The sequence below is a fragment of the Hippocampus comes genome, unplaced genomic scaffold (assembly GCF_001891065.2).
Source record: "Hippocampus comes isolate QL1 unplaced genomic scaffold, H_comes_QL1_v1.1 scaffold180, whole genome shotgun sequence".
In the NCBI taxonomy this organism is placed as follows: Eukaryota; Metazoa; Chordata; class Actinopteri; order Syngnathiformes; family Syngnathidae; genus Hippocampus; species Hippocampus comes.
Window position 1 is genome coordinate 1,404,882 of NW_017805076.1, and position 25,095 is coordinate 1,429,976.

General features: G+C 40.8%; 1 protein-coding gene across 1 annotated transcript in view; it reads right to left on the bottom strand.

The window, feature by feature from the left end:
• The window catches only part of fanca (FA complementation group A), a 109,478-nt gene that overhangs the window by 30,238 nt on the left and 54,145 nt on the right, over positions 1–25,095 (bottom strand). Inside the window, exons 13-26 of the mRNA XM_019865287.1 lie at positions 23,894–24,027; positions 22,706–22,816; positions 22,390–22,485; positions 22,247–22,309; positions 22,041–22,123; positions 21,825–21,885; positions 10,865–10,914; positions 9,396–9,466; positions 9,207–9,305; positions 7,048–7,181; positions 6,872–6,942; positions 4,380–4,479; positions 3,137–3,324; positions 2,440–2,530 (exon numbers count right to left, since the gene is read on the bottom strand). Of these exons, the coding sequence (XP_019720846.1) occupies positions 2,440–2,530; positions 3,137–3,324; positions 4,380–4,479; positions 6,872–6,942; positions 7,048–7,181; positions 9,207–9,305; positions 9,396–9,466; positions 10,865–10,914; positions 21,825–21,885; positions 22,041–22,123; positions 22,247–22,309; positions 22,390–22,485; positions 22,706–22,816; positions 23,894–24,027 (1,352 nt within the window). The remainder of the gene's footprint in view (positions 1–2,439; positions 2,531–3,136; positions 3,325–4,379; positions 4,480–6,871; positions 6,943–7,047; positions 7,182–9,206; positions 9,306–9,395; positions 9,467–10,864; positions 10,915–21,824; positions 21,886–22,040; positions 22,124–22,246; positions 22,310–22,389; positions 22,486–22,705; positions 22,817–23,893; positions 24,028–25,095) is intronic.

Consider the following 25,095-nt stretch of genomic DNA (forward strand, 5'->3'; position numbering starts at 1 on the left):
ACACACACACACACACACACACACACACACACACACACACACACACACACACTTCTTATACACAATTACATACATTTTACATATCCATATAACTCATTTTTATGTGGCTCAAAATTATTCTTGTGTTAATGCATACTCATCTGCAAGACCTGCTGCTTCAGATGAAGAGTTAGCATTACATTCATTAACGTAAGCTGCAACATGCTCACGAACTGAATTTTTTGAACTGTTCAAGTATCACTAAGTCACACAACGCTTCATATGTGGTAACCTCAGAAGCTGTACACCAGTGGTCCCCAAACTACGGCCCGCGAGCCGGATCCGGCCCGCCTCCGCATTTGGTCCGGCCCCCTGAAAATACCACAGAGTATTTTGATTTATTTTTCATCGATGTGGATTTGTATTTGATCACAAAGTTGGGCTTTTGCAATAAAATGTTCCTTAGTTCTGAACCGTTTTCATTATTAACTATTAATTAGTAACTATTTCATCAACACAGATACAATAAGCTGACATTTGGTGCATCTTTCTGTGCCGTTATCTGGCAACGCCAGAAAAAAAATCCGAAACCCGCCACTCTCTCAGAGAACGGGATCATGGCGAAAAGGTTCGGTAAGAGAAAAATAGAATGCACGGTATTTAACCCAAAGTGGACAAACGACGTTTTTGTTTTTGTTTCTTTCAGCGCAAAGAAACGTCTGTCAGTCTCATCTGTCAAGAGGCGGCTTCATTTTGTGTGGGTTTCTGGAAAACAATCCATTTTTACATTTCCGTACTCTTGCGGTCACCCTTTTTCTGTTCAAGAATGACCCCGGCCCCCCATCACAGAAGCGAAAGCTTATGCGGCCCTCACAGGAAAAAGTTTGGGGACCGCTGCTGTACACCATCGATTGAGAGGACAAGTCAAATCACGCACATATTCTGAATATGTCTGACCATCAAATTTCTTCGTCTACGGAAAATGATACGCCTCCGGCACAAGCTCTAGACTGAAGACTTAACTGTAGCATAAACCTTAATGTCAGCTACACTCAGTCCTGAAAAAGCTTCACATGCTATTCCTGTGAGGGCACGCTGCAAAAACACAGTTTTACCTCCATCAGACCAAGCCCTGGAGTCATTAATACCTCAAAACAGAGTGAAATATCAGGATCTGACTCATCAAAAGAAGGAAAGAAATTAAGATTCTGGACATCAAACTGTGAAACTCTAATGTCAACCCAGGTTTATTTTTTCTGGTCCTCTTCTGTAGTTCAAGTTGCATTTGTAACTCCCTCAAATCTAACGCCTCTGCTGCTTAAAGGTGAGTTCTGAACGAGGCTGAAAACTGGCAACCAGATTGCTACTTGAATGACCATTAAGCACACCTGCTTCCACAAGTCACTGTTTTCAAACAGAATTGACAGTATATTTAACTTTTTATCAACTATCTCATCCTCAAAGTAATCAACAATATCAATTAACTGCTCTTTACGGCATAAATCGAAAGCTAATTCAGAAGATGATTTCACACACAAACTTTGAGCTGAGTGAAGGCCTACATTTGAAAGGCATCGGCCTCCACTGGTTTCCAAGTATCTCTTTTTGTATTGGTAGTTTCATAGGACAGTATTAGTGCAACATTAAATAAAGTATAGGTACTGTTTCCATTTTAAAATGCACCAAATATTTACAGCTATAAATTTAAAGGCCACAGTATCACTTCAATTTAAGTTGCATCATTTACAAACATGTCAGGAGTGCTGGTACAAGCTGCAAAGATAAGAAAATTTGAATGTACTGTCATCTTAATACTTCAGCTTAACTATCATGAATGTGTACATACCTTGTACGCTAATGATGGTTATATGAGAGCAGCTGATTACTGGTGCGATATGCCTTGATTTTATATCTTTTATTAGTCAACCAGTCGCAACTCAAGCCAGAACTCATTCTGTGGTCAACTTCCCAGAAACTCTTGCATACCCATGAATTTACTGGGTGATGAGAAGCTGGCATAAGCGTTGGATTTTTTATATTTATTGTAAATACCATCACCAGTACTCAAGATGTTCCCCATGCAAATGGTTTGTCGCTATGACCACAATCAGGCTTCTAAATAGAACAGGGGCTTAAGGAAAGGCCTTTCAACAAAGAGTGAAGTTGCTTTCAGAGACACCGGAGCAGCAACCGGCTAGGGATCAAGAAAGACAACCATAACTGAGTTTGCAAGGTAGGTGTAACTGCTGAAGAGGAAAAACAAGGGCACCCGTGGGACGCCAGTTGTCCTCAATGGGCCCTCTGAAGTTGACAATGTTTGTCCCCCTCTCACACAAGAAAGACATCAAGCCAGAAGCTGTGTTGACTCGAAGAGGGTTTTTCCATCAAAAACTATAACATCTACATGTATAGTTGCTCTGAAATAAAAAAAAAAAAAAAAAAAAGACGCTGGAGACACACCTTCTTATGAAGGCAGTTGGGAGTCAAGTCATCCTGTTGAGGCAATGAGTCCCCTCTACAGATCCCATAGCACATGGCAGCCACACAAAACCTGAGCGATTAAAAGATTGGACATGTCACATAATGACATGCAGATTATATGTAATTACATTTTGGGGCCATATTTTGGAATTTCCGGACTACAAGGAGAACAGCTCAAGATGAAACAGCTACATTGAGCCATTAAAAAAATATGTATGTATATTGGCCGCGATGCTTCATTATCCCCGGGTCTCCATGTTATAACATGGAATATTTGCAATGAAAAGAGGTCACATAGATGGGTTTAAATGAAATAAATCAAATTGATTACCTTAAACGCTGATAAATGGTTTTTCCAATGTCGACTACAGCTAGTTACAGAGAAGCCTGCCAGAAAAGGAATTCATTACTATATTTATCTTCCTCTTCCTGCGCACAAAACACACCACAGCCCTCTTCTTCAGCGTCAGAAATCAACAGCCGCTAAACTCCTTCATGCACACGTTCACAGTCTCTCTTTCATTCACGCTTACTGAGAGGCCAATTCTGGTAAAAGATTTCATCATCATTATTAAATTTCAGCATGAGACTCAGCATGATTCAAAGCATGGGGAAAAAAGTATTGGCTTATAGTCCGGAAATTACGACCCTTATATCATAAAAACTTAAAATTCACCTGACACAGAAGTGCATACGGGTGTTTGTGTTGCAGACGAGTGCTGAGCTAAGAGCCTCTGAGACAGATACTGGGTTGGGCTGCCTTTGCGAAATCAGTTGTACTCCAGGACTTTGGGACATGGAGGCATGGAGCTGGACCAGAAAAGCTGCTAGACCAATGATGTGCACGTCACTCAGCACGGTCCCCTTTAGAAACAAGACATCTTATAAAACAAGTGATACTTAGAATCGAATGCACATGTTTACACAGCATTACATAACATAGGCAACACGAGTTTCTGACTTTACTCTTAAATTGAAAAAAATCGTATAACTTTGATGTGATGATCACTGCAATTTGTCTGCATAGTAATCACCACTGGATCACCAGTTTCATTGCCTCAAAAGCGTGTGTGTGTGTGTGTGTGTGTGTGTGTGTGTGTGTGTGTGTGTGTGTGTGTGTGTGTGTGTGTGTGTGTGTGTGTTTAAAATATGGGCTGCACGTCCGAGGACTGGTTAGCACGTCCACCTCCCAGTGCAGAGGTCTGGGTTTCGATAGAGGGCCCCGGCCTTCCTGTGTGGGGGAAGCATACTCTCCGCGTGCCTGTGTGGGATTTTTCTGGGTACTCCGGTTTCCACCCACATCCCAAAAATAATGCATGGAAGGTTGATTGAAAACTCTAAATTGTCCCTAAGAGTGATTGTGCGCATGAATGGTTTGTCTATGTGCAATTGGCTGGCAACCAGTTCAGAGTTGACCCAGTCTACTGCCTGATGACAGCTAGGATAGGCTCCAGCACGTCGGCGACCCTCATGAGGAGAAGCGGCTCAGATAATGGATGGATGGATGGTGTGTCAATGTTTGTTTGAAAAATCTAACAAAAACTAACCGAAATAGACTTGCTTTACACTAAGCAATGCCGATAAAAGCCATTTGGTGAGACTATCACTCAGCAAAATCCTTGTTTCCTCATTGCCAGGTATTTTCAAAAGGTGAAAAGAATATATCAATGTATTCTATTTATTATGGTCATTTTTAAAATACATTTAAAATAGTACATATACATTTATAAAGAGTACGCTGCTACAACCTCTTGTGTGTAGTATCATAATCTGAATTGCTCCAGTTTCAATTAATTGAACTGAACACATAAACAAAGCAATGGTATGGAATAAAAACTGCAACACTTTCCAACACTTTGATTTGACCCCAAAATCAGAGTCTTGCTTTTTCAAGAAAATACAAGCAGACATCTGCATACCTGGTTATGGAGCAGATGCCAAAGTCTTTGTAGAAGGCAGGAGAGGAACTGTGTGTTACAAACTAATACACACACAAACTTGGAAGCCCACATATTCTGTCTGATGAGACAAACACAGAGTGATTGCATCACAGAATTTTAAAGAGTTAACAATTTCAACACTTGTTTAATGCCATGTATTATGTCAGGGGTCACCAACATTTTTTTTTTTTACTGAGAGCTACCTCTTGCGTAGTCTGTTGAATAAGGTGAAGGGCAAAAATATCTTCTTCTTGTGCTCAAATATATTTTACTGACATATAATTATCAAAGATCCTGTATAGTGAATTCAGAGATGTGTTTCTAAATACATTATTGATGTTTGAAGATAAGCACAGAAAACATGTGTAAAGACTGAGCTGTGTGTTGGCTCTCCCTTACTATATAACAAATACGCAGCTGTGTTTGATATGTGGCTGTATGGCACAGGTTTGAGTTATTTTAGCGAGAATATTTGGGCCATTACTGCCACTACTGCATGCCTCTTCCCTGGATGCTACAATTTAGAGAACAGCACAGAGTCATTATTTTAATTCCCAAGTGGTGTGTATTATCTGTTCTTAATAGTGACGCGCCAGGCTTCTTGTTCTGTCTCCCCCATGTTGGTTATTGCTATCTTGTCTATGTTCCTCTGAAAGGGTTGTAACTGAGAAGAAAATTGCTTGTGTGTTTCTTGCATACATGGCCAATAAATCAGATTCTGATATACTGTATACCATAATACAGCATGTTGAAAAAAAAAAAAACATTGTGGGGGTTGATAACTGGCAGGAAGTATGTGCTCAAACATCTGTCAGGTTGGGTGAAGGACAGGCTGAATAACTGTGATGCTCTTTTTTTTTTTTTAACATGCCCTCACACAACACCAAGCGGGGAGGTGACAAGCAGTTGTAGACAACTCCGCTGCCGGTCCAAAGCGTCTGAAAGCTGATGAGTTTAACAAGATACAGATACGAAACAAGTCAGCATCAGTATGAAACTAGAGGTGTCAAATTATTGTCTTAATTGCGAATAATTAATTACATCACATTTAGCATGTTTTTTTTTTTTTTTTTTAATCACGTTAATCTAAATTTTAATCTCTGCCTTTATTGTTTCTGTTGGTCGGTTGCCTTTTTCTAATAGCCCTTTTTATGCGTTGGCTTCCTGTGCTCGAGTTGTTGAGGGTGGGGAAACAACTGTCAGTCACAGCCTGAAGCGGACATTGATTGGCTGCCATTAAGTTGGGGCTTGTTTAGCCGAAGCTGATAGGCTCCCATTGGAATTGGGCAGGCTTAGTAAAGCAGCGGTGAGGAGTACGTGAGAGTTCTCGGCACAATGAATGGAAAATTTACATTCCAAAAACACCCTGATTACACAATTTATAAAGGTAGAGTGTTGTGCCTAATTTGTAAGGTGTTTGCTTACCACCAAAGCAGCTCAAATTTAGCCTCCCACATCAATGCAAAGCACCCAGTCTCGAGTGCAGCCACAGCTAACGTTAGCACCGAAAGCGTGAGCAATATAGCAAGCGAGTGAGCCATACATAGCAAAGCGCTTCGGCAAACTAAACTCGAAAACACCCCATGTACGAGGCATAGTTGATGTGTCCTCTGGAGACGACTAGAAGTGATTGATGTTTATTTCAGCACCTTTAGTTTGTCATGATGAACAGTGTTATTTCTGAAGTGCTAACTAGCAGCACTGCGATTTAAGGGTCTGTTTTATTTATTGTTTATTATCTGAAGCAAGTTCATTGTTGGGTACTTGTATTGCTCAGAAAATTGTTCTCACTGTTTTTGATATGTTAACCTAAGCTCTTTTTAAGGACCTGATGTTCTATTTTATTGTTATTTTGTAATTCTTTGGAGATTTACAAAAACAAACAAAACAGTGACATTCCCCTTCGTGGTCGAAACTAAAGGTTGCAGGTAGGACTTTGACTGGTCTTAAATACAGCATAAAGTAAATGGCTAGGACTGCATCCGTCCAAGTCTGCTGAACAACAATAAAACTTTATAATGCCACTTTTTCTTTTATCTTTTGATCTGCCTCAATAATGTAACGAATTTAAAATGAAAATAGGGGTTTTCTCAGTAATTTTTAGATGAGAATAAAATATAGATTAGATTAATTAATTACAGCCCCCAATTAATTAATCACCTTTTTTTAATCGCTTGACAGCACTATATGAAACATTAAATATTTCTATTAATCTCCGCAAGTACAGTATTTACATTTTCAAATGATCACTACTGTACATTAACAATATTTCTAGAATATGACAATGTAGCATCACCTGTGACCTATTTGTTGAATGCGCTTGTGGTTAACTCATGCGGTCCTTGGGGATTATCTGGTGTCCAATAGTGGTGAATGCCGTACAATGTGAACACTAAATAGGTGTGCATTATGTCTAGTGTTGAAACAAGTAAAGCAATATCTATTTTTATTTTTCAAAAAGGAGTGCTTACTTATTTGGAGGGTGTGCTTTTGAAGTATCTAAAATGCACTGGCAAAAGTTTTTTAAAACCACATCGACAACCTGAGGATGAGAAGGAGAGAAGACTTCCAAATCAGTAATATGAATAACAAATGCACACAAAGAGCAAACTGCAAACGGTGAAAAAGAGTGGATTTCAGCCCATACTTGCAAGTGGAGCTCTGGCAATGAAAGCATGTCAGTCTTCAGTTGGATGATATTCTTTTCCAAAGGGTCATCAGGAAGACCAGGAAAAATGAAGCTCAGCGTGTTGGAGATCTTTGACAAGTGAGCCGACATATCTGATGGAACATGGTCAACGTTAAATATCAGGAATTTCCAACTTGACTGATCCCTCTTATACTTCATAACCACATTCACAGAAGGCTGATTTCTGCATATTAAGGGTCTTTGTACACTGCAGTTGGTTATCTTGGTGATTGCTGCGGGGCACTGTGCAAGGACGATTGTACCCCTGGTACAAGCTTTTCCTTTGAAAGTGTTTGTGTAGAACCCTACCAGGAAGTAACATGGAAGGCCTTTCCCTCTGGTTGGTCGATTACTGTTAGCACACTGAACACACTCCACCAGGCTATGCCCCTCTGCTATTTTTTGCGTCTTCTGATGTCACCGCAAAGACACTCTAAAACTGAACATTTTACAGTTTGACATTGCATTGTGATTGATGCACAGCCCATGCCCCATCTTGTGCATCACGCAGCAACCTCTGATTTCCTAAGTCCTTGCATCTCAAAGGCTAGAATGTCTGTGTATTAAATTTGAAACCCATGTGTAAATCCCAAAACTCACTCATGAACTACAAACAAGCCTGGCTGAACGCCAGATGGCACAGCCATGATCCAGAAACCCACCGGACATCATTTTCATCAGGTCAATGCAGCAAATTAAGGGAGATGTGCTGACCTCCATTAAATCCCTGTTTTTATTTTTTTTTGTTTCAGGCCAGGACATTCATATTCTGGACAATCAAAGTTGCCAAAATGTTCCTCTTGCAAATATAAGTTCAGGATGTAAAACTTCTTGGTTAATGCTTTAAATTGTTAACTAACATAGACAATGTGGAGGTGCATGATTACCTGTCAGGTCGAAGTGCTGATTTTGTTTTTATTTTTTTTGTATGCAAGCACAGAGATGTCAAACCCTGTCATTACCTCTGAAGGACATTCTGGATATTCTGTCACCAGGCAGTACACCCTGGACTGGTTGCCTGCCAATCGCAAGGAACACATAGACAAACAACCATTCGTGCTGACAATCACACCTAGGGACAACTTACGAGTTTTCAATCAACCTTCCAAGCATGTTTTTGAAATGTGGGAGGAAACCAGAGTACCCAGAGAAAACCCACATAGGCACGGGGAGAACATGCAAACTCCACACAGGAAGGCCGGAGCCGGGATCGAACCCACAACCTCTGCACTGTGAGGTCGATGTGCTAACCACTCGACCACCGGGCCACCCCATTTGTTTATTGTAATCAAAATTATCATTAAAAACCTATTAAAATCATTAAAAATCTTGACAAGAGCAGTCTGTGCTGTGTTTTATCCGAAAACCGGATTGGAAATGTTCACAAACAGTGAAATTCGTTGAGTTGTTGAGTTGAACAAAAACTAGCCCCCCTAAAATGTTGCTTAAAATATTGCAAAGAGTGATAAAATCTAAATGGTTCTTTTTCAAAAGTGGCCCTACCGCAGAGAGGCTGCCCATCTGAAGAGAGCAATTTATAATGTTTAAAACCGCTACCCAAAACAGTCCAGAAATGTTTTAAAAGTGATGTTGGGATGGGGTGGAGAAGACGCGTTGGGCCTCATAGTAGAGAGAACTCTGTCAGGCACCCCCCACATTAACCAGGGTAAAACCGTTGAGTATTTCTTCAGGTAAAAAAACAAACATTTGTATTTAAAACCATGTTGCAATTTGATAAAATATATTATCTGATATTGTCAATCTGTCCTTTAAAGTGGCCTGCATAATCGTTACAAAAAGAATTTATTCGGTGTTAAAAAGAAGAGCTTGATAATCAACAGGATCTTTACATTAGCTAAAAATACGCATTTACGGCATTGCTAGGCGAGCATGGATGTGAACAACATTGCACATTACAATGTACACAATAAACTGTACATTCCTTGAAAACCCATTGGGAGATTGACGATGTACTAGAGAAGGACAGAAAGCACACCGCTTCCTTGAACATCTTCAAGCGTGCGCAGGCAATTAAATTGTGGGAGGAGCCACACACTCCCACTCTTGTTAATTTTGAATTCAAAACAGAGTCATTTATTCTTCATGTGTGAATCTACCTCCATCATTTCCATCTGGGACAAGCTTTCTTTGCTCCTGCAGTTGAAGTTTTAGGACATGTAGAGGGTCATCATGATCCTCCTCACGGAGGGAACACCCTGCAATCATAGCATTATGTCAAATTATAACAAACATTTTCACATTATTGTGTAGACATGTGTGTGCACATGTACTGCAAATTAACCTACTTGCTTGTTGTCTTAGTCTCTGACAAGATTCCATGTATGACGAATACTGTGGGGCAGGAATCTTATCTGCTCTAAACACATGATTACAACATAACATGTATAATTATCAGAGTTCACTTATCGTAGTTGTCGATTCTCAAATACAACCATTTATCTTAAATCAGTCACTACATAAAGACAAACATTTGATGATCATTACCGATAAATATAAAAAATTTCAGTTTTTCACAAAATAAGCAATGACGTGGAATTGGAATGAAACAAATTGTCTTTATTTCAAACAATAAGTTTATATTGAAATTAAAATGGAAATGAAAAATTATCGATAGGACAATCAAGGAATAAAATAAAAATAAAAAATATGGCAAAGGCAAAGCAGACTCTCACATGCTCGATACGGAGTTGAGTATAAACTTATCTAGTCTTACTCCTTAAATAAGATCCTACTTTTCCTATATTAGTACAGTACTCATTAAAAAAATATGATTACTACAATTACACAATATTTATTAAATATGCAGATATAAATAACTATAACTATATATGAATATTACAAACCATTATACAAATAATTCTAAACAGCGACTGGACATACAACATTCTACGATATAAATGTCATGTCTGTCTTTGTTGTTTCAGCTCCAGCTGGAGTGAAGGGCATTTCTCTCCAGGAGGCGCACCTGTTCCTTGTTCCCAGTCAAATCAAGTATTTAAGGACTGCTAAGGTGTTGTTTTGTTGACCTCTCGATCTCGTTCGTGGTCGATTTGCTCTCTTTGTTCCTCGTTTTGTAAGTACAGTCATACCTCGGTTTTCGACCATAATCCGTTCCAGAAGGCTGTTCGAAAACTGATTTGTTCGAAAACCGAAACCACACTCTTTTTAAAAAAAATAAAAATCTTTATTGAACACGTCTGTTCACCATGGAACGCTAAACGAGGAGGCGTCACTTTCTCGTCTACCCGAGGAAGCGTCACTTCCTCGTGTAAGGAAGGCGAGAGAAGTCAAGTGATGCATTCAAGTGCGCTCAGTTTGTTCGAGAACTGAAATTCGGTCGTCATTCGAGGCATGAAAACCTTGAAATTTTTGGTCGTAAACCGATTTGGTCGAGAACAGAGATGTTCGAAAACCGAGGTTTAACTGTACTGGTATTTAGTCTTTTTTATCTTGTTCTTGTTTTCGTGTAAATTGGACTCTTGTCATTTCATAGTGGTCTCTGTGCAGATGCCTGACCCCCTGTAATTTTCTACCTGTCTGTGACCCACCCCAAATAAATCCACGAACCACTTTTCGGTCCTGATCCCCCAGTTGAGAATCACTGATTTATTGTGTATTGCTTACAATGTAATACAATAATAAAAATCATGGGGACTTGGGAATAAATAATGAATCATAAAAACAACAAGGCACCATAAAAATCTCAAAGCACCACAACTAGCATTTAAAACAACAATAGCAGCCAGGTACTCACCTTTTCAGGGCCTCGATGAAGCTCATTTGAGCATCTGCTTTCACAGGTAGCTAAAATTGTCAGAAGCAAATCTGCATCATTTTGAGACATATGAGACATATTCTGAGACATTCTGAGATACAGAGTATGTTCAATTACTATAATGGATGACATAAATATAATGAGCGAATATACCATGGGCAACTGCTTATGTCAAATGATTACCATTGATCCTACAGTTCTATAGAACTGATATACAATGTAAAATTATTCGACCCCTTCATGAACTGGAATAAAATCCTACAATAACATAACCATACCCCTCCTTGACCTGGCACCTTATAATAGGACAGGATCTTATGTGTCCCAGTGATCTTGGAAATAATTTTGTCAGGTGATTTATAGCCCTGATAGGGTCACCATGGAAAAAGAGATCCAGATGAGGTACCAGAGAACATATGGCTCAGAAACCCCTTTGATGAAAAATTTAATAAAAAAAAAAAAAAAAATACTACATTTCCCTTCACTCAGACGAGGGTCACCTGCGGTGCTAGGCATGGAGGTGGGGCTGAATGGTGATTGCTTGCATCAACTGGGATGGGGTACTGTTGACTTCAGACTGTGGACATTGGGAAAACCTATGAGCTTCCACGGACAAGCCTTCCAATTAAGAAACAGAGCCTGGGGACTCCAAAGTGGGCTCTCCTATTTCTACAGTTAAGGTTGCTTAGGTGGTTAAAAAGTGTCTTGGTGCAGAGTTCCAAGGGTGGGCATCAAATATAGCCCGCTTGTAGCTTGTCCAACATTTTTCCTCTCAAACAGAGTTCCTTAAGGGTCTGGATGTTTTGGGGCTGTCTTGGTTGATCCACCTCTGAAACATGACATGGATAACAGACACAGTGTGTCTGGATTGCAAAACTTGTGTTATCTCTTTTTTGGATGGGGTACTGGAGGGTATTTTCCAGCTATAGAGTGATCACTGTTATGATCACACTCGTCAGCCTCGCCTCCGACAGTATAGGGTACTGGGCTCCCTGATACAGTCCAATTGGTCCTTGTACAAATCGTGTTTCAGTGAGGATTGGAATCTGGCTTTCCTATGTTCTGTTCAGAACCTTCAAGGAGAGACATTCTAGTTGCAGCCAAGGCGGGAAGGGGGTCGGGTTTGGTGACCAAAGTATTGCATGTTTTGTTTTTTGTTTTTTTTTTGCCAGCGATATGTTTCTGAAAGTTCAATAATTTCATGACCTTCAACTCTCGCTGGGGAAGATTACAGCTGCATGTAGACTGGCTGGGATGAGAACCAGCACCTCCAAATCTGAGAACATGGTCCTCAGCTGGAAACGGTTGACGTGCCCTCTTTCAGTTAGGTATGAGATCATGCCCCAAGTGCAGGAGTTCAAGTATCTTGGAGTCTTATTCACAAATGAGGGAAGAGAGGCGCAAGAGATCAACATGTCTCGGTGTGTATCTAATACATACTCTGTACTGGTCTGTCGTAGTGATGAAAGAGTGAGCCGAAAATCAAAGCTCTCACTTTACATTCCCAATCTCACCTATGGTGAAGAGCTGTGGATAGCGACCAAAAGAACAAGACCCTGGGTGTCTTGCCTCCTCCGGAGAGATTGGGTGAGAAGCTAGGCCATCTGAGAGGTGTTCAGAACGGAGCCACAGCTCCTCTACATTGAGAGCAGCCAGAAGAGATATTTCAGGCGTCTGGTCCAGATGCCTCCTGCTGAGGTGTTCAAGGCACATCCCACTGCCCTCGGCCGCTGAAGGGGCTGAGACATCCATGGTGGGCATATTTAATGTTTGATAAACATGCATGTCACTTCATGGATGCATTCCCACCATATCACAAATCAAGTTTGTTTTTAATCATGTGAAGGACCACATAAAAAGATTTAATAAATAATATCCACAATCCAGCGTGAATGTCCTTTTACGCACACGCAGTTCGAGTATGCAGACCAACAAACATCATTAGTGACCTCTTAGTGACCCAATTTGGGTATAAGAGGCAGGTCCCATACAATCTTGTCGCACAAACATGAGGATTCTCCAAGACACACTGGCAGTCCTTCAGGATTCACAGAACCGCAGTGACCTAATGTCTCTCTATTTTATCCATGCTACCTGCTGGAGGCAGTGCTTAACAGCATGGAATGAATAATACCAGCATAGTCACAAGGAATCCCAACACACCCCATGGCCTCTGAAGAGATGAAGACCATGCCCAGTGGATGGGCAGAAGCGACAGCCATGCTATAAAATCTGTAAAAAGCGCCGGCCAAATGGGAACCCCAGCAGTAGCATGTGGCTCTCCTGAAGTATCAGTCAAATCAGAAAAAGTGGCGGAAAGGCATAGAGAAGGCAACACTGCCAAGAGTACGCCAGCGCATTCTGGCCCTGAGGCTGGTGGATTACCTCAGGGAAAATCAAAGGGGACAGTGGATGGAGTACTGAGAGACAAAGAGATTAAAACCCGCTCGGCCAGAAACAACCCCAAAATGTGTGCACCACCACTGGATGAAGGCGCCACTCCCCCAGAAGCGCGTCCTGATGGGTGAGAGAGTCTCCAAGCTGGGTCAAGCATCAGTATAGGTCCCCCAGACTGGTCAGACGAGGGGCATCCCATCTAAAAAGGCGCTGGGAGGCCTGCAACAGCCAGGAAGACCTCGTGCTGCCCTGGTAGTTTATGTGGTAAATGGCCGAGGTGTTCTCCAACAGCACAAGCACATGCCGACTTCTCAGTCATGGCAAAAAATGAACAAGACCCAGGTGCACTACACGCAGCTCCAGCACAGTGATGTGGTCTCCCGACAGGAAAGCCCGATGCCTCCATGGCGCCAAGCAAGGAGGCATCAATATGACACCTGGAGCTTCCGGCAACAGTGCCACTTGGCATTCAAGTGGAAATCATTTGGCCATCTCTGCACAGGGTAGGAAGACAATGGCACCCGATCGACCAAGTCGTCCAACAAATGGAACATCTTCAATACCCGATTGCAGGAGTGCAAGCGTGGCCTTCACATACACCATATCCTGTTTACCAGTTATAGTAAGTTCAAATAGAATTGTAATAGAGAACTCACCGTACCCTAACTTTCAAATCTAGTTATAGGTAAACTCCGCGCATGTTCCTGGTGTGCTTCTCCAGGTTCCAGCAGAAATAGTCACCACTGCGCAAGGCTCAAAACCATCAAGTCAAGTACCAGGACACCACTCTATGAATCTATCAAGATGTCAGCACAACGCTCGCCAAAAAGAGAGTCACGGTCAGCGATTTTCAAGTGAGCTTTGTCGGCCTGGCTGCGCATCACACACGGTGAAGACACATTTACCTTCAACACATCTAATGAAGCCCAAAGCTTATTCGACCAGTTTTGGCAAAGAGCAAAATCAAGTGCTGTACATCACGTTTACAAGTTTGATACTGTTGATTGTTAGAACTGCATCATCGAATTAGAATTGCAATTTCATACACGATTTTTTTTCAAAGTCCTGTTCTAATGTAATTTAGATGATCAACAAATGTATTATTTAGGGAAATTCAAATACTTAGTGTTATATTACTTTAACCACGAGTAGTTTATTTATTTATATTTATGAAACATTTACAGTATATTCTTGTTGCTGTTGTGTCGTTTGTGCGTGTTATTATTTGAGAAAAATGTGTTACAGTGATCCCTCACTTGTCGCGGTTAATGGGGACCGAGACCTCCCGTGAAAGAGGAAAATCTGCAAAGTAGGTACCCCCCTGTACATGTACATGTGTATTAGTACCGTATTTTCCGCACTATAAGGTGCGCCGAAAAGTCTTTCATTTTCTTAAAAGCTCACAGAGCGCCTTAAAATCCGGTGCGCCTTGTGTATGGTCATTACGGTAATATGTCGACCCCAAGATAGCTCCTTGCTAGAGACATGCTTACAATGTTATAACTTGCTATTGGTTCAGTGAACTGTGTCGCTGCTTGATTAATTAAGTTTTCGTTGCAGCTCCGAAAAAAGGAGAGCTCGGTGTTGTTTTTTTTAAAACACACACTTTATTAATGGTTTTCACTTTCTTAACAAATACAGGTACGTCTTTGTCCGTCTCCGTGCCTTCTCTTCTTCCGTTCGACTCGAGAGGCGTTCATGACCGTCTCGGAAAAACAGAAATTAGCGATTCCTTCAATGAAACTAGGAAAATTGAAAATAATGCATCAAAACAGAAAATCAAGCGAGGAAATCACAAAATAAATAAAATCACAAATAGCCCGACAACATGATTTTTTTTTGTGATTTCCTCGTTTGTGAATACAGTACACAAGAAAGTAATAAATAACAAACACTTCTGAGACAGTCCAGTCTCTTCCAATTTACTGTTATCTGATCGTTCAGTTGCAGCTACGCTCAAGGAAATGCCAAAATAAATTCTGTCGGGGGGGCTATAGAATTTATTTTGTGATTTTCTGTTTTGATGCATTACTGTATTTTCAATTTTCATAGTTTCATTGAAGTAATCGTTAATTTACGTTTTTTGGAGGCGGTCATGAACACCTCTCGAGTCTAACGGAAGAAGAGAAGGCACGGAGACGGACAAAGACGTACCTGTAGCTCAATCTAGTGGATGCATTGTAGATTGCGCCTTATAGTCCAGTGCGTGCAATATCTGAAAAAATTACAAAATAGGCCATTGATTGAAAGTGCGCTTCATAATCCAGTGCGCCTTTTAGCATGGAAAATACGGTATATATATTTATAAGGCCAAATTTAATGGTATACATGCATGTAGAAGTAAATGTAGTAATTAACATTCCTTAATGCTATATACAGAGATGAAAGTGGACTTCCCTGAAAATTCCGGAAAAAATAAAAAATTATATATGTGTGTGTGTGTATATATATATATATATATATGCATGCATGTACACTATAGGTAAGACCCTATAGTGTACCGGCCCGACCCGAATTTCGGACCTAAAAATGTCAATCATTGCTTCGGGTCGGGCTTCTCTCTCGCTGATTTTTTTTTTTTTTTGAGGCCGTGAATAGTTTTGGCCACGAGAGACCGTGGTTCGCAAAAAACAGAAGCGGCGTCATCACAACACGTACTGTACTAAACTCTCGCAATGACAATTCAAAAAACTCCATATCTTTATGATCCACCCGTCATTGTTCTTTTTGGTCTCGCTGCTTCTCTCTCTTCAAGAGCCGCACGCGATTCTTAAGGACGTACTGCTGCTGTGGTGAATGGCTCAATTTTCAACTCGTCAAAATGACGGACAGCCTTAAATTTTCCCCGTCCACTCTTAAAAAAAATCCGTCAATGATGGAAATTGTACGCTAATGTAACCTCTTCAGGAACAGAAATATAAAAGATGTAAATGTTTATCCAGTCTTGTTTAACTTAGATTTCGTTCCAAAAGACAGGCTTTGTTATCAGAAATCACCCCTCCTCTTCCCGAGTCCTCACAAATAAAATATGAAATCTCGGGTTTGCTTCGGGCTCGGGCCTGCAAATCAAGTTAAGTGATCGGGCTCTGCACCCTTTGTGGCTTCCGTTCTCGCCGAAATTTCGAAATCTCAGCGATATGGCGAGGCCATGAGAATGAGAGGCGAGGGTATTACTGTTGTGGCGACGCCACTCGAGCTAGTCCGCTGCTCTCTACTGTGCGTGCATCAGCGCGAACATGTACGCAAGGGCGTCTTTTGATTTCAACCAATAAGCGCCAACGCAACGACGTCACACACCCGACGTCACACACACCAACAGCTAAGCTAAGCTAGCCGAGACAACACTCGAAGTCGGACGGACACGTTTTTCTGCCAATCTGTGTGTTTCCCTTTTTGTCCAAATATATTTTTTACGACAACTGTCTTGTCCACGGTGTCTTTTATTTGTTCCACTGGGGTTTAGCAAATGTGTTGATAAAGAGACGAAAATCTCTACTGTTACTCGTGTTAGTGTCTCAACTTGGCTACGCTCGTGAAAGCAAAACAACAAACTCAAACGCGTCTTCGTTCAATGTTGTCAACTAATATCCGGATTAATTTTAGGCAAATTTTCCTCAATTCTCCGGAGAGATTTTCATAAAAATGTGAAAAACCCGGAATTCCGGGAAAATCCGGAGGACTTTCATCTCTGTATATACTAATATAGTGTATATATACATGTATAAGACGTATATGTCAGGTTAGGTTAGTGTATAAATAACAAAATACAGTAAATATATACATGTAGTACTGGATATGTTGCTCTATGTGACTCGCTGCTGTTGACTTTCGCTGCCTCTCGCGGACCTTTTGCGGCTTTTTTGCTATTTTTATTTAGTTTTTTTGATGAATGCTTTTGAAAAATCCGCGATGCACTGAAACCGCAAAAAGTGAACAGCGAAGTAGCGAGGGATCACTGTATTGTATACATATTAAACAGTGGTTCTTAACCTGGGTTCGATCGAACCCAAGGGGGTCGGTGAATCGGTCTCAGGGGTTCGACGGAGCCTCTTCCTTGGAGGTTAAGACATACCCAACTCAACATGTCAAATAGTTGTGACACGCCCGCTTGGCCATCACTGGGTGCAGATGATCACATTACATTGCATGTCCAATCAGTGCTGCGGGAAATTTAGTTCGCTCAATAGTCAACGTGTGACGGTCATGATAGTACATCATAAAATGAAAAAAACGTATACTTATGTCTTGAAATTGGATTAACTTTTTTTTCTGTTTTTAACAAATGCGTTTTTTACATTTTGAATTTGCAAAAAGTTTTTTTTTTTTTTTAATTCCCCGTAATCATGGGTTCGGTGAATGTGCATATGAACTGGTTGGGTTCGGTACCTCTAACAAGGTTAAGAACCACTGATATAAAATGTTTGTCAAAAGCTTCACATATTTATGAATTAGAGACAAATTGTAAGCATTTTCTTGTGACCAAACCCCTCATTACAGTAACTTAAACAATAGTTGAATAAACCATTGTTATTGACTTTTTTATATGGTTTCAGTCATAAAGGCCCTTCACTAGGGTGGTCCACATTTTCATGGCAAAAAAAAAAAGTTTGTCGGATTCGTCGGGCCGGGTCGGAATTCTTGTCGATACTATGGTACAAGGTTCTGTGCAAAATTTCATTCCGATCTGATGATATTTTCCCGTCCCGCAAAGCGGCCAAAGTTTCCACCATAACAACTGGTCTCAATAGGGTGAACATGTGTATTTTAACCGTGTATTTTGCCATGCGTGACACTGGCTGGGCTGAATGTTGCCCGAACGATCACCTCCTGACTAACTAACCATTCCATCGCTGCTCTCAGCAGCCGGAGACAAACTCAAACGCACGCCTAACACACAACGGTCACCTACTGGCGAGCTAATATCTTTCAATTGAAGTCGAGAATCGCCGGAATTCTTACTGGACGCTGAGCTGAGGACGCTTTTCGACATCGAAAAAAAAAAAAAAAAAAAAGAGCACGAGGATCGGCAGTTCCTGCTGGGCCAGGAGAAGCGTTGCGTATTGCGTTAGTCGTGGCTGTGCCTGCGTTCAGCATGGCCGCTGCAACTGCAAGACGCTCACGCTCAGCCACCGAAGTGTGGCTTGTTGGGCAGCCCGAAGCTCACCACGGCTCGTCGGCGCGCTCGTCACCTACGGGTGGTGAACGACTTTGCGGAGAGGGGCGTCGCCCTCATCAGCGCGTTCTGCGGCGCCATTACGCGCGACGAGGAACAGCGACAGCACCTTCTGCAGGTCGTGGAGCGACACCGGGCGTTGCACCCGTGCGCGAAGTAGGCATGGGATGGCACGCACGGCGGATTTCGTTTTTTTTGCGGTCTAACAGTGTCACTAGTGTTGATGGACATTATAGACAGATGGACAGATAGACAGATGGACCAGTTAACATGGACCAACAATCTCACCAGTGTTGAAGGATAACCACGGTTGCCTTTGTTGCAATACATGCGTTCCTGTCTTCCGTCTTGGAATTATTGCAAGTGCGAACTGAGCGTCGGCGCGCTCGCCACCTACGGGTGGTGAAAGACTTTGCGGAGAGGGGCGTCGCCCTCATCAGCGCGTTCTGCGGCGCCATCCCGCGCGACGAGGAACAGCGACAGCACCTTCTGCAGGTCGTGGAGCGACACCGGGCGTTGCACCCGTGCGCGAAGTAGGCATGGGATGGCGCGCACGGCGGATTTCGTTTTTTTTTGCGGTCTAACAGTGTCACTAGTGTTGATGGACATTATAGACAGATGGACAGATAGACAGATGGACCAGTTAACATGGACCAACAATCTCACCAGTGTTGAAGGATAACCACGGTTGCCTTTTTTGCAATACATGCGTTCCTGTCTTCCGTCTTTGAATTATTGCAAGTGCGAACTGAGCAAAACAAAATCCTTACTGTACGGGAGAAACCGTACTACCATTCAGCCCCGTAAGATTCTTTCCATAGGGGAAACTTTGGTCGCTCTGCGGGACGGGATAAAATTATCCGATCGGAATAAAATTTTGCACACATCCTTGTGTCATAGTATCGACAAGATTTCCGACCCGGCCCGACGAATCCGACAAACTTTTCCAAAATGGACCACCCTACCCTTCACGGAAACAGTAACGAAAATGTGGCCCACGACATAAAGGAGTTTGACACCCCTGAGACTTGTAATAAACATGTAATAAAAAACTACTTCAATTACCAAACATCATCTATTTATCTTTTCAGTTCATTAATTCTTTAGCAATTGCTATTAGATAAAGTTTATTTGTTCTGTAATTGTGCATGTGAAGAATTAAGAGATTGTTGTAACTTTTCCCAGTTATTATGCTTATTTGATGACTTGAAAGAATGAGTCATTGATCGGTAAGCAGTTTTCGCCAGGATTAATCTACATTATGGTGTCAGCCATAATGTGTCAACCGTGGCGGTTGATAGCCACGGGAACTAATAAAGGAAAACAGGAACGTAAAAGGTATTGGCTCATAAATCAATCTTATGAACAGCAGTCAATATTACTGCTATATTTTTAGCCATCTAAATCAATATGGATTATACAGCTACATAATATAATTATTTGTATTATTTTACGAGTAAATAATTAATTTATCAGTTTTTTTATTCTTGATTAATCCAATTTTTAAAATTGTTACATTTCTTATTTCCTTTTATTATTTGAAAACAGGACATTGCTTTAAATCAGGGGTGTCAAACTCATTTCACATGGTGGGCCACATACGGCCTGGGTAGATGTCAAGTGGGCCGGACCATTAAAATGATACCATACTTTGCTATAAATAACCAAAACAATATGTCTTTCCTTTGTTTTGGTATAAAGAAGCACAAGAACATTAGGAAAATGTTGAAATTAAATGAACATATCTTTTATAAAACATTTCATGAAGCACCTTACATTTCCTTTGACAAATGTGCAATTTACTTTTATCATTCACATATATGCATTGCAACTGATCCCACTGATTGTACAAACTTTAACAAGTAATTGGTTTTGAAAAATAGAGTAATGCACTTTAAGATTAAACGAGATTTATAAAGAAAGGAAGTTTTAAACCATTTACACGTGCATATAAAATCTAAATGGAACCCCTGCCTACACCTTACAAACTAAGGAGCGTGCTATTAAATGTGTAAATGTGAGAGTGCTATTGATAGCGTCTGCTGTCATGGGTCTGTCTCAGTGATGGACTGAGGCTGCTGTTGTCTTCTTCTCTGATCAAAACAGTGTCCCCTAGCGGATACTCAATGAATTGCACCTTATTAAAAATATTTATTCTGTGTCTTTTATGCATTTTCTTCACTTTTAAATTATCCTGTGGGCCTGATGGAACGGCCCGCGGACCGTATGTTTGACACCACTGCTTTACATAATCATCTCGCGGGCCGGATTAAAGTCCTTTGGGGGCCGGATCCGGCCCGCGGGCCGTACGTTTGACACCCATGCTTTAAATAGATGCAGAAAATGCAGAACCAGATTATGATCCAGTCACTGGTCCGTAACATTTCGGAAAATAGGGGGAAATGTGGATCATTATTTCCTCCAAGTAAAAGCAGCTGTTTGCAAATGTCCTATATGGATTAAACACAAATTACAAGGCCAGACAATGACTGCCACCCATTGCAAAACTCTTAGCGGTGATTGAAGGTTTCTAACTGTGCTGAGCGGAGCACAACAAAGCCAGATGCTAATTACTTGTCCACTGATGGTGGCGACGCTCCCATCAAAGTCAAGGGCAATGCATGTGCTTTGAAAATAAGCCATAGCTTTTTCAACCCTCAAACGATTTTCATGAAGGTGACTTTTTTGTCAACAGAAATCTTTGAACATAGGACGCAAGACTTTGCCAGTATGTCGCAGGAAGCACACATCACAGGCATGTGTCATATCTACCCACTCAGTTCCGAGAGCGCATTGCGTAGCACAATACATTTAATGATATAGTTACGAGGAAGTTCATCCTTGTCATGTATGTGTGCTTCTGTTAATACTAGTTGAATGCGTGTCATATTTAATGCGCACATTGATGTCACTATATGGGTGTTTTGTTTTTTTTTTAACCTTCACTTTAGGGTGTGTGTAAAATTGTTACATCTAGGTCATTAGCAGCTTCATTCTGCAGTGCATTGAGCGTTACTTGTGAAAGTTAAGCTATTTATCGAAAAAATTCAATTTGGGACTATTGACACTAATGTAAATTAAAAGGAACATAATGTTAATGTATCGCTTTCTCTAAAATACTGTACAGCTTTCTTTGTATAAATGCATGACACCATTGTTAATTGTTTGTTACTGCTGTAAACTGTCAGAGTACATATTGGTTAAGAACAATTGGCCACTTACAGTAATTGATCGGCCACATTTCCAAGAAAATCAGACGATCATGATCGCAGCTCCCATATAATGTATAAACAATTGCAGAAATATTGTAAAATGCAAATGTTCAATAAAAAGGGATCATAAAAAAATTCAAATAAAGTCAAGACTCACCACTCTTGGTCTAAGCAGAGCAGGAAGGAACCGTGAGAGGAAATATGTCCGACGGAAAATACTGTGAGGACAAGATTGTTACCTGAAGAGTTTATTTTTGTTGCTGTATTATGTGTTTAACCATTGCCTAATATATAAAAGAGTACAGAAACATTATACATGGACGCGAAAAAAAAAAAAAAAAAGAGAGAAGCTAAATTAATTAATTAAGAGTACCTGGCCTCCATAACAGTGGCGGAGATTTTTCCTGTACTCTCAAAAAGAGAATAGGCTTTCTCCACATCCTTTACATCCTGGCACTGCAGCCCACATTAAAAAAAAAAAAAAAAAAAAAACACCACAAAAATGAGCAAATTTTAATCAAGTCTGTCTTACAACCTCATTGCCAATAACACATTTGTTCTGCCACAATGTCACTGTACCTGGGATGGTGCATCTCCAGCACTTGAAATATCCTGATACAGACCCGTGTTCTCCACTGATCCCTGGAAACATAGATATTTGAGATTAGCAAACAAGCGAACATATTATAATTATTGAATGCCACTTTTTTTTTATATTTTACCTTGAGATCAGCAAGTCTTGTTTTGGCCAGGGAGACATATTCCATCAAGAGGCTACGGTATTTCACAGGTACATATGGAGGGTGAATGATGTGCACCTTACAGGTGGAAAGATGGAGATTTGGGTTTTGTCCTTGATTTAATTGTTACACTTTCTTAATTTGCACCATTTACACCAAACTCAAATGTAAACTGATTGGTCTTTTGAAAACCCACAAAATGTCTAGCAAAGAGTGTAATATTTTTCTCAATTTGATGTGCAGAGGTTTTTCGAATTACAATTTGGCTTCATGTACCACTCAACGTGCAGAAAATTACCTTAAGGTACTGTGAGGGTTCAAACGGAACCAAGTCAGACAGAAACTTGAGCAAAAACACCAGAGATTTCTTGCTGGTAGCGTGGAAGCCACTGGCCATGCCAAAAGACTCCTATAACAACAACAACAAAAATTCAAGTATGAAAAAGAATTTCCTAAGCACTGAAATGTACTGCATGCTATCATCATATCTTGTGATCTAAGAAGGAGACTTATTACTCTGTACATTTTGAAGTACAAAAACTACCTGAAATATATAGCAGGGGTACAGATTAATGTAAAGCACTACCAGTTTGATACCCGTTTCTGGAATTACAAATTTGCTCAAATTACCGTATTTTCCACACTAAAAGGCGCACTGGATTATGAGGTGCACCTTCAATGAATGGCCTATTTTGTAATTTTTTTCATACATTGGGCACACCGCATTATAAGACGCAATCTACAATGCATCCACTAGATGGAGCTACGCTCAAGGAAATATCAACAGAACGATCAGATGTCAGTAAAACGTATTTAATAAAGCGGTGTCACAGTTCACTTAACCAACAACAAGTGATAACATTGACTCGTTAGCGTTGAACTCTCTTGCCGCTGCTCTATTTCCGTGTTCAACTGCGAAACCGATGGCCTTAAGTTTGAACTCTGTGTTGTCAGCATGTCTCGAGCAAAGAGTCATTTTGGGGTTGAAATATTACCGTAATGACCATACACAAGGCGCATCGGATTTTAAGGTGCGCTGTGAGCTTTTTAGAAAATGGAAGGCTTTTAGGTGTGCCTTTTAGTGCGGAAAATACGGTACCTTTAATGATGGCCTATTAATAATTAATGTAATTCATCTATGTGAAGAACTGATCATGTTCATTATTTTTCACAATAATTCCCAACAATAATTTCACAACAACACTTTAATTGTATTAATGCCTGCAAGAGCTTATATTGATCAGTTCTACAAGGGGAACAGGAAATCACAATGTCCCTTCACTGGTGATCAAAGCCTGTGGGCAATTCATATGGTCATCGGGGGCTGCCTGGTGCCCACAGGCACCAGGCTTGTGACCTCTGAAATACAGGATATGATGTGATAATATTTATTGACAGGGCTTGTTGACATCTCTTCCATGGAAGTCACAAGGTTATGACAACAATGATGATTCATATTATACAGAACCCAGGAAAAATACTGAACCTTGAACCAGTCGCTGTAGGAAGGGAAGATGGCAGGTCCTTGCAGTGCCCCCTGCCGCGCCAACAAAAATGCTGTTATCATGCTCTCCAAGTCATAACCATCAAATGCAGAAGTCAGCAATCTGGATAGAAGTGCTGAAAGGCAATGGTGGAAACATCAGACACATGACCAAACAAAGACAAATGACCAAAGTACATTGACCAAAAATACAATTACTTTTAAACTCATGACAAAAATTGAAAATACACTAAATGACAAGTTCAATGTTGATATTATGTGCACAAGCATACATCATAAATTGTTGGTACTTTTCTGTTAAAGAAAGAATAACTTTCTGAAAATTAACAGGCATAAAAAAATGTAAAAATTAAACCCGGCTCTTGGTTTTTTTGGTTGATTTTTTTTTTTTTTTTTTTTTATGCAGTTCACATCCGATCGGGGGGAAGGCAGTACAGTAATCCCTCGTTTATCGCGGTTAATGGGGACCAAAACCACCCGCGATAAACGAAAATCCGCGAAGTAGCGACCCCACCCTCCATATAGGTACATGTACATAATATTTATAAGGCCAAATTTAATGGTATACAGTGAAACTCCTCAACAACGAAATCTTCATGCATTAACACCATTCCCACTCTCCTGCCCCCATACAACGAAAAAAAAAACCTGTTGTGTTATAGGAAATCTTTTTCTCTGCTCTTTCCTCGCGAAGACATTCACTACAACGAAGTCTAATCCAACAGCAACCTCTACTGTTTCGTTCGGAAACGGCAACAGCAACCACCACACTGGTTTACAGAGTGAACGATGTTTCCTGAACGCAACATACTCATAGCTGCTCTGCCATTGGCTTACCGAGCATCATCCTGGCCTCCAATTGGCCAAGAGGGACCTCACTATCTATGTGTGTCGATACTGTAGCTAGATCCGTGGAAGATAGAGTGGAATGCATCCGATTAGCTGCTCAGAGTAAATTGCTTGTGGCTCAACGGACAGTCAAATAAACGAACGTTTCCTGGAATGCTTTACTTGTTATCATGCTAAAAACCTTACGCTAACTGGAGCGCTAATTAGAGAGAAGGCGAGTTCCATCGCGCTAACTATGGCCATCGAGGACTACAAAGTGTCCCGTGGCTGGCTGTAAAAGTTCATTGCATGACATCAGCTGAGCAATGCTGTCTTGGGTGGCGATCGAGGGGAGG